General features: G+C 40.5%; 1 protein-coding gene across 43 annotated transcripts in view; it reads left to right on the forward strand.

Moving 5' to 3' along the window:
- LOC143134327 (uncharacterized) overlaps positions 1 to 1081 on the forward strand; it is a 51234-nt gene extending 50153 nt beyond the window's left edge. For all 43 annotated transcript variants that reach the window (XM_076294606.1, XM_076294605.1, XM_076294607.1 and 40 more), the window contains 3 exons: positions 58 to 122; positions 221 to 351; positions 479 to 1081. In XM_076294606.1, coding sequence (XP_076150721.1) covers positions 58 to 122; positions 221 to 351; positions 479 to 639 — 357 coding nt within the window. In that variant the 3' untranslated portion in view covers positions 640 to 1081. The remainder of the gene's footprint in view (positions 1 to 57; positions 123 to 220; positions 352 to 478) is intronic.
- Positions 1082 to 10303: the final 9222 nt, after the last annotated feature.

Here is a 10303-nt window from a genome sequence, read left to right on the forward strand (position 1 = left end):
TCCACTTTGATGCTTTCATTAATATCTCAAAATGACATCCTTTTTTTGTGAAAACAGCTGAATGCAATTTATCGAGCACAATTTCCGCGCACATTCCGGCGCTCCAGGGTCCTAAGCTTTGCGTAAGTATGATTAGAAGAAAATACTTCGGGTTCTGAATTCATGATAGAAGTCAGATGTTGTTTATATTGTCATTTACTGTATTGCTTGTGTTTTTCAGGTCAGGGTCAGTCGTTGTTTCCTCAGAGCTTGTGTTTCAAAATAAAACTTCAGTTCCAGATGCTATCATTGTGGAATCAGCTTTGAGCAACTCAACTACCCTGAACCTAATACAAGGCACCATCAGTGCAAGTAAGTTTTGTGACAAGATTAAGTAAATTAACTAAACCAAATTAACCTTATCTGACCATTCATTTTTTGTGTCTGTGTTGTTTGGTTTACATTGACATTTACAATACCCCTTTTCACCCCAACATAGGTTCTACAACAACTACTTCGGCTCCTAGCACAACTACAACAGCGGCGACCACAGCCGCGAACACAACAGCTAGTTCTGCTCCACCAGCCAAATTGGTGTCGGCTCTCACTCTGGCTCTCACCATGTTGCTCCTTTCTCTGCAAAATCTGACCTTCTTATAAAAGCTTGATATATAAGAAGATAATAGATAAGTAATGTAGATTAACATGTGCATGTGACCTATACTGTATGAGGTAATGCAGATTAACATGTGCATGTGACCTATATGAAGTTCGGGCATGTGGTAAAATAAATCAAAAACCTGTACTAGAGAGCTGTACAGTTAGCTATGCTATGATGACAACTGTGTATAAGCAGTGTATGACAGGCAGGCAAAATGCTACTTGTTGAATTATGATTGTTATATTATTTTTCTATTATGTATTTATATCTACTTCTAAAATATTAAAAATGCTATTTAAGACTAACTTATGCTATTGTAGCCTACTGTAAAGCTGCAACATTATAAAAACTTCAGCTATGGTTCAGACAAGATCTGTGCATATATTGTAATCTTTGCTTATCATCATTAAGAAGAAAATAAAACTGCTTCGTTTATTGCAACCAGAGGTGGGACCAAGTCATTGTTTGGCAAGTCACAAGTAAGTCCCAAGTCTTAGCAGTCAAGTCCAAGTCAAGTTCCAAGTAAAGACAGAGAAGGGCAAGTCGAGTCCAAGTCCAAGTCACATCAAAGCCAAGTCGAGTCCAAGTCCAAGTCCCAATCTTTTTCAAGTCCTGAACAAGTCATCAGGTACTCTTCACTTAATAATGCCATTATTAGACTATCGGTCATAATTTTAACACATCAATCTAATCTACAGTATTTTTTTTTTATAAATACAGATTAAAATATGTTCAATGTTTCTGTCTTGAAATCTTTTACGATATATGCGCATACCTGTGTAATATACGCATGAGCATACCTGTGTAATCTGTACAAACGGATAGCTACATGATACTCAGCACAACTGCAAATACTGTATATATTGTTTTTCCAAATTGTGGCGTCCACTGTGGATGAGTAATAAATTTGACTGACGGCATATCACTGCGCTAGACCACATATTTGCCTGCAAACAATTTATTAGGCTGTCTGCCACTGGCCACCCATAAGGGAAGCCAAGGTCATGGTTAATGATTACAATAAAAGGTGACGAGAAGAATTGTCACATAGGCTACATTAGCAAATTGTTGCGGTTAAATATTTTATGTTTTTATTGGGGGTGTTAAACATTTAAAAAATAACTAATTAATCTCATATTTTGAAATGAATTAATCTAGATTAATTGCGATTTTTAATAGATTGCTGATGGGCTATACATCTTGGTGAACGTCTGTTAACAACTTCTTGCCGTTATCGTGAAGCGTGTATCTCGCGGTTATGGAAATATCATGCAATATGCCATTTTTTATAGTTAGAACAATATGTGTTCCCAATTATATTATGTTTCTATAGTGTATTTTACTGTGTCTTTACGTGGGTTAGGGCACCACACATCCAAATAAGTGCCCTTCATGACCCACAGGCCTTCAGTCTCCACAGGTTAACATGGCAAAACTCGAAAAGCTTGTCAGACCTCCCGTGCCTAGTGACGGGTTGCTAAGCCACGATTGGCCTGTGGCGGTTTTTGGGTGTGGCTTAGCGAAGGGTGACTAGTTCCATGGGAGCTGAGGTGCGGATATTCTACAGAGGGGCTCAGGCGCCTGGCTCAGGAGTCTTCCCTAGAACATCTCTGACAGTGCTTCACGTAACTCATGATATCTCTGCATGCCTGTCCAAAAAAAATCGTTCACTGGCCAGAGAAACTCCATGAAAGATTTGCTTTTTCAGAGCTTATGGGGTGACAAAAGTCCATTGCGCACCTTCAACTTCTTTCAGTGTTTCAACAGCCTGAGTAGAGTACAGGGCTCAACTCGGCTGCTGTATCGCAAGCGTTAGGCCTCCTACTCCGCTGCACATACAAGAGGACTCTGCTCACTACAGCATCTTGCTCTTGTAGATTGTGCAATTGGCTGAGTCGAATGGAAATGGATGGATCTTCCCCAGGCAGTTGCAGTGACTCTGGGCTTGTGCAAGACAGCCGAGAGACCCCCCAGTGTGGTGGGCATCCATGACTGCTGACACCTCCTCAGCACTGATAGCACACTGATACCACACAAAAGGCAAACAGTAGGGATGCACGATATATCGGCGGCCGATATATTATTAGCCAATAATTTAAAAAATGAAAATATTATTATCGGTCCGGTAACAGAATTCTGGCCGATAATTTGCGCCGATAGTCCTAATTTAGGCCTACGTAAGGTCCGTCTGGCTACACTGAGCTACTTCCCAGACGGCACACATAAATCTTACCGATGTCGGGCCGATGAATGCCGTTATAGTCTAGAAGACATCGCATAGGAAGCGTTTGCTCATTGGCAAGACATCGCCGAGATGTCGGCAAATCATCGAAAACGACAATGAGCCAATGTTTCAACGACTCATCGTTTGCTCATTGGCAAGACATCGCCGGGATGTCGGCAAATAATCGAAAACGACAATGAGCCAATGTTTCAACGACTCATCAAAGCTGCCCACCCCTGGCTTATACGACCTTTATTTATTTAGGTCGGAACTTGAGATTGCACATTTTACACTAGGCTATAAATTATTAGATCTATAAAGACACAAGATGAAAAAATGCTGTTAGAAAATGGTCCCCCAAAAATCAGGTTCTTCTCCTGCAAGAGACAAAAACAACAATTAATTCACTGCAACACTTTCATCTTTAATGTCTACCCTTACCGATTGCTGTTAATGCATTTTCATAGATGCAGACTACCGAGCTCGGAGAAATAGATTTCAAACCCATTAGCATTACCTCAGCTGATATTTCAATCAAGCAGAGGCGAGCTAATGCCGTTACTTGGCTAGCGCGCTAACGCCGGCCAAAACACGCTCTGGAAGTGACTAGAGAAAGTTGGGACTGAAACGTAGCCTACATTTGCTTTGGGAACTTCGGCTGATGCATCTGTGCATTTCCTTTGTGCAAAGCGTTATGATGACACGACCAGCAGGTTAGCTCAGCCAAGACAGTAACGTTAGCCTAGCTCCCACTCCTCTCCATACAAAAACGACAGCCTTTCCTGGGTGAAGTCTCACGGTCAAATAATAACTTGCTATTCTTACACCCAAGCATATTGCTGTCCTTGTACCGGTAATCATGGATGCTGTAGTGTTAACATTTCGCCATAGCCGCTAGCTAGGTTTAACATATTTTCCAGTGTTAGCTCAACTAGCTAACGTGAATTAGTTCACAACGAAGTTGTAATTACCCCAAAACAGCTCTTTATAAAGTAATGTACACCAAGTTATGGCTAAGCCTAGCAAGCAAATATATAAACAGTCATACAATTGACACAATGCCTATTTTCTGACAATTTACATGTGTGAATTTACCAACCTGAAAATCGCTGCTCCAGGAGGCTGATCTGACGTGCCTGGCTGCCTGCTACACACGCAAAAAAAAGAACAGATAGAGCGGGATCTGCGTTGGATAGTAGGAACGATCAAAAGCCAACATACATGGAACCTGGGGTAAAAAAAACATAGCGGGATCTGCTTTGGGTAGTAGGAACGATCAAAAGCCAACATACATGGAAGCGACTTCAGGCCGATACCCCTGCGACATTATTATATGGGAGGATTCCATGCTGATCTGAAACCGACATCGGGCAGACGTGTGCTGTCTGGGTTGAGCTTGGTTGGCTATACTTTTTCCTCAATATAATGTCAGCGGTGTGAATGTATTTCACCACTCTAACAAAATATGTGGATATGCGTTCATTTGGGAATCTGTGCATCTCAAAATCCTCTTGTGAATGATCCGCCATTTAACCTTAACAGAGCGGAGCTCAGCCCTATCTAGAGCCGTCTTGTGCTGGTGTGTTTGCACTTTACCGCGCTGGTCGGGGAAACAAATAAACAACTCGTTAGTGGGACGAGTACATAAGTAGGCCTAGTTCTAAATTGTGTTTTAGTATTATATTTGCATTACTTTAGCTTGGGTTTTGTATTATTACCTAGAAATATGCTAACCATTCGTGCTTCAGTTCCAGACAGGTCATCAATAAGTTATTAAAACCGTCGGGGCTAACTCCTTTCATTTCTGCTGCAGCAGGTTGTGCGCAACAGAGTAGACGGACATAAGATACAGTCTGAGGAGTTGCAGCTTTATTCAGTTACCCGCAGTTGAAACCAAGGGCGTAGGTTTGGTCTCAGCTTTGGTGGGGACATCCAATCCCCCCCCGGCTGAAAAGTTAACTTTTACTGACAAGAGTCAGACTGTCAATAGACAATAGCCTCTTTCATTATTTATAGTACTCTAAAGATAAACTAGCATCTCCGACTGGAGAGAAATATGTGCAGACGAAAACAATTGTTTAAACGTAAATAAATGTTTGACCACTAGATGCCAATTTTGTTTCTCAGATAACAGAAGCTAAGCATATCTTAAATTTGCCCAGATTATATAGTCATATATATCATATAGTCATATAGTATTGTAGCGTCGGTGGATGTTCATGTCTAACGTTGAATGAGTGTTTCCCAGAATGCAGTGCGAGTGAATGCTAGAATGTGTAATGTCGATTATAATAGTTGTAGTTACGTTTAGCATGTTGTGTATTTGTTAGTGTGTTAGTCTCTTTAGTTGTACCTAATGTGTTTATCCTCGTGTTGATGTGTGTGGTAAACCCTTATTGTGTGTAGCATGTGCGGCTGAGACTACCCCTGTGTTGCCCTATGTAGTTGTCTGTGTCCGTATGAGTCTTCCTGTTCCAATAAATGGCCGTCCTGGCCAAAGGTGAATCTTGTCTGAGGGTGAAATCGCTACAGTATTTTATTTATGTTACTGAGTATGGAAATGCACCATAGTTTAGGACTGAATATGTCTATGAATGTATGCGACTCTAAATTATATTTGTATTTGCTTAAAGGGGTGGTTCAGGATTTTGGACATAGGACCTCATTTCCAAGTAAGCAAGTGTGATATTTATCAGTGGAGACCGTTTTCAACACGTTTCATTCAGTCCTTCTAATTGCAGAGTTCGCAGGTGCTAGGCTAGCGCAAGTCAACGGTATGTGCTAGCCTGCCACTAAAAACAGTCTTACCCACTCCAAAGTACACCCGAGGCAAATAAATTATAACGCCAGACTATCGATGTAAATGTCTGTATTGATAGTGTTATTTCTAACGTTATTCTATCCTTGCATTTCAACGATCGCATTACATTTTGAGGGACTAGTTTCTTAGCAGCGGCGGAATTATACTTGCTCCGGTTAGTAGTACTGCGCCGAAAAGTAGTAGTAGCCTTGGTAATAGCAGTCCGCCGCTGAGTTGCAAAATGACTACTAACAACTTCAGGGACCAAAGTATAACTATTGCAACGCGATGCAAGGGTAGTTGTATTTCTTACACTATTCTATCAACACAGACATTTACATCGATTGTCTGGAATTTGCCTCAGGTGTAGTTTAGAGTGGGTAAGACTGTCTTTAGTGGCAGGCTAGCACATACCGTTGACTTGCGCTAGCCTAGCACCTGCGAACTCTGCAATTAGAAGGACTGGATGAAACGTGTTGAAAACGGTCTCCACTGATAAATATCACACTTGCTTACTTGGAAATGAGGTCTTATGTCCAAAATCCTGAACCACCCCTTTAACTGTAATTGGAATTCTTTTGCTGTAAGATACCAGTGCCTTAATGGCGATTTCCTTTGTTATTTCAGACTGTTGGCAAGACAGAATATCAGAAGTGAATCTACTCCTTCTCATTATATTGTACAGCAATGCTGCTGACTCCAACTGAATTGACAATTTGACATAGGCTAATAATTAGAACCTCACCTGAAGCCCTGATGCTGTTTCCTCAATCTGCCATCCATCTGTAGTGATTTGATGCTGTCTTTCCTGCATACTAAGTGGTTCATTCATTTTGTAGCCTATCCTTTGGCTAGCGAGTTTAACCCTCCTACCATATTGTATATGATAGTGTTATTTTAATATTATTCATCAAATAATGATTCATTATATTTGAATAACCAACAGTGTTAACTTATTCACATTGCCAACACGTTTTTACAGCATGTGTCATAACAATGCAATGCGAGTCCTTCAAACGAATTTGGGTCTCCCTTTTATTTCTCTGCATTGTGTAGGCTACACTCAGAAATTCATAACATAAACAGAATAGAAACGAAAAATGTCCAGATCCAATGTTTATTGTGACTTCCAAGATTCTAACTTAAGGTAGGCTAATTAACATTCAGTGACTTGGTAATAGCATCTATTGTGATAGCGCGATGTATATGCGACCGTGCTGCACACCCCTAATCAATACTCCTGACCTTGGTTGAAAGATTACAGAAGCTAGGTTTATCTTTAACAATATCCTGGGTAACATATGCTTTCACCAGTTAATACTATTTTTCCACATAATAGAATCTGCATAATTTGAAAGCCTGGTCACTACCACTGCTAGCTTGTGTGGCTAGTTATTTTGCTTACTTACACTCTGCTTTATGAAAAAGCTTCGTATTTTCGTCCCCTTTCTTCTTCTTGGGTGGCATAGCTGATCTACACACCACAAAAAGGGGTTTGTATGTATGCTGAAGGGAAAAGGGAATATAAAAATGTTTCACTCTAGCCTTTCATGGGGTAGGCCTATGTATTGACAGACAGCCCTGGTAACTTAGCCTACCGTTGTCGTTGACACACCTGCTCGCTTGACTACAAGCAATGTGTGTGTGCAGCATGCGTGTCAGATAACCCTTCCCCCTCCCCCTCGGTTTTTCAGCCAATCAAATGACGACGTTTCTTGTACTGTCGTGCTGGCTGTCGGAATGATCAGCAGCACAAATGAGTTCGCTAAAATATTGGTGGGGACAATTTTGTCATCTTAAAATATTGGTTAGGACTAGTCATGAGCGTCCCACCCTAAATCTCCCATGGTTGAAACCAAACTCTGATTTGGTCGCTATACTGTAGCTTATTCCAAGCTGAGCCATTTATGAGCGTTTAGTCCTAAATGAAAACACTCTCTAGCCACTCACTCGCAATTCACTGACGTCAGGTTCACTTAAAGGAGCCACACATACTGTAGGGCTAGGCTACTGTTATGTTGTTGACTGCCGTACTATTGAGGACTATTATGAGTTCTGTCCATCATTTGGTGGTAGGTAAAATTACTGCAATAAAATTATGCTTATTAAATGCTTTCCCCAAATCACTTTTCACAAGAGTAATATTATCGGTTATCGTATCGGTATCGGCCACAACAAACCAATAAATATCGGGTATCGTTATCGGCCCTAAAATTCCATATCGGTGCATCTCTAGCAAACAGGGATCTGGTTCAGGACTCAGGACTTCATCGCATGGTCATCGGTGGTCTGAACAGCTTGGCAATTGGTGGTCATTCGAAAAGCATCTTGCACTGTGCCGGTAACAACTCCATTGACTTCATCCAACAGAGACAAGTATGGCTGTTTCACCAGATGATGGCTTAGGTCAAGGGGTTGTTGTCAGACCATGCAGTTAAGTGCACCCCTTTCAGTCCGTGGGAGAACTTATCACATACAGCCCACTTCAAAGCAAGTAACTAATCGATGAGCTGGGTAGTTCAATTGGGCACGTGACACTGTTTTGCAAGCAAAGGCCACTGGCCTCGCAACCTCTTCACCAGGCTGAAGCTGGGAGATGACAGCGCCAATCCCATCAAACAAAGCATACTGGCAGGATGAACGGCAATATATGTCAATATAGTCAAAAGGTAAAGATCATAATAAAAATAAAACAGGGTCATTCCACATCAATTCAACCAGGGCCCACACACTTAGGTCTCAAACAATTCTGAAAAAATTACCAGGTGTACCCTTGTTACCCAGGAGACAGACTGTAAAATTACTTTTATGTAAGATCAATACTTTTCAAGATACAGCCAGTTTTACAGGGGGAGGTGGGTGTCGATTTTGTTCGGCCTCTTTTTTTTCTAAAAGTTCACAAGCCCATAGTGCAAGAACTAAACCATGTAGGAGACTCAAATTTTGTAGGCTATGTAGCAAAATCGTCACATTTGGTCTTGATGATCCTGCATGGTCATAGCTGTCCCTCAAAGTTGATCAAAATGTTATTGCAGTTTTTGGCTGGGCTCTGTTTAGGCCTTCAGAAGACATATTTCTACTGAACAAAGGCTCTTGATTTATTTTCCTTACTGAGATAAGTAGAAACAGTCTCACAAAAAGCAATGAACAGAAAATAAATTCCTTCAGGGTCTGAAAAGCAGACCTCACAAGTCTGAAAAATCATTTTGGTTCTCATTTGCAGAGCACCCAAACACCTTGTGGGAATTAAATATGTTTTTTCTTTATTCTCCATGATCCCTTATTCTTAAAAACACCAATTTGACTTGTCTTATGCAAATCTTTCTTTTTTACTTTCCACCCTGAACATGGGCAAAATGCACCATTGAGATCAATGTTTTATAGAGTTACCATATGTTACTCTATACAACCACAGGTGGCACTGTGGTAACTCTATATAAAACATATTGATCTCAATGGTGCATTAGTCACTTTTAAATGTGATGCTAGCAGGCGAGAACCTAATGGTCTAATCAGATTCAATGATCTATGCTAGGCTGGAGCTAAAACTGGTACTGCCAGACTCAGAGAACAGCTGGATGAACTGGAGAAAAGTACAAATCAATTGTTTAACTCAAAGGGAGGTGGAAAATTAGTAATTCCCCAAATGGTGGAATATCCCTTTAAAGATGCTATGTGTCGTTTCCTGTTTCCTTTAAAGTTAAAACATCTAGAACATACCTAGTAATACCAACAGAATGTTAAGAAAGATCCATTTTGTTTTGAAATGTCAAACTCATCTAAGCTCAGTGTTGTACAGATAGCCCCTGTAGTTAGCATACACAGGGTGCGATTTGTGTAAAAAACAGAGGGGGGGATGATTTTGAATAAGTTTGTAAACCCCCCCACCCCCCCCCAAAAAAAAAAATGAACGAACGATTCATAGCCTAGTAATGTCATGGCTAATAATACCCTATATTATTTTTGCCACCTTTGTAACATTTAAGTTTAGTTTACCATGGTGTATGACTTTAAACAGCGAGTGTGCTTGGTATGATGATCAGCTCCTCTAATGCAGGGTAGGACTACGTTTTGACTAGCATACAAATTCACCTTGTTCTTGCCCCATCTGAAATGACTCCTCTACTTTTGCTGCCTCCATCCTTTCTGAATTTGTTTTGTAAAAAAATGTTGTATATGATGGCACTGAAGTCTTAAGTTAGTGAATTGGCTAACAGTGTTAGTTGGTAACCAATAGCCTACACATTGCGCTACACGCTGCGTAGGCTACGTGCATTCTCTCTCCTGCTGATTTGCGTTCAGTAGCCAAGTGCGTAATATTGCAAAAGTTGAAAAAATAAATGTGTTTATTGTAGCCTACAGAAAATAAATAGCCTATCATACTGTCAGTTAATTGCCTACAGTGCAGTGAAGAGTTTGGAGAGTAAAGTTATAGGGTAACTTGAAGTTTTATGAAAATAATTTACGAACCAGAACATAAAGACCATGAAGCTTCTATTTCTTGCAGCTGTTAAAACACCCGCTAGATAGTTTAAATACCCACCAACATTCGTTTTTGCAGTACAGATTATTTCTAAAAGTTATTAGTCTACTAGGCCTAGCCTACTGGCTGATTTATCAAACGAGTGCTTTCTCATTC

The sequence above is a fragment of the Alosa pseudoharengus genome, unplaced genomic scaffold (genome assembly GCF_046254945.1).
Source record: "Alosa pseudoharengus isolate Yale_2024_CS ecotype anadromous, Long Island Sound unplaced genomic scaffold, YU_APseudo_1.1 YU_APseudo_1.1_scf_2, whole genome shotgun sequence".
Classification (NCBI taxonomy): domain Eukaryota; kingdom Metazoa; phylum Chordata; class Actinopteri; order Clupeiformes; family Clupeidae; genus Alosa; species Alosa pseudoharengus.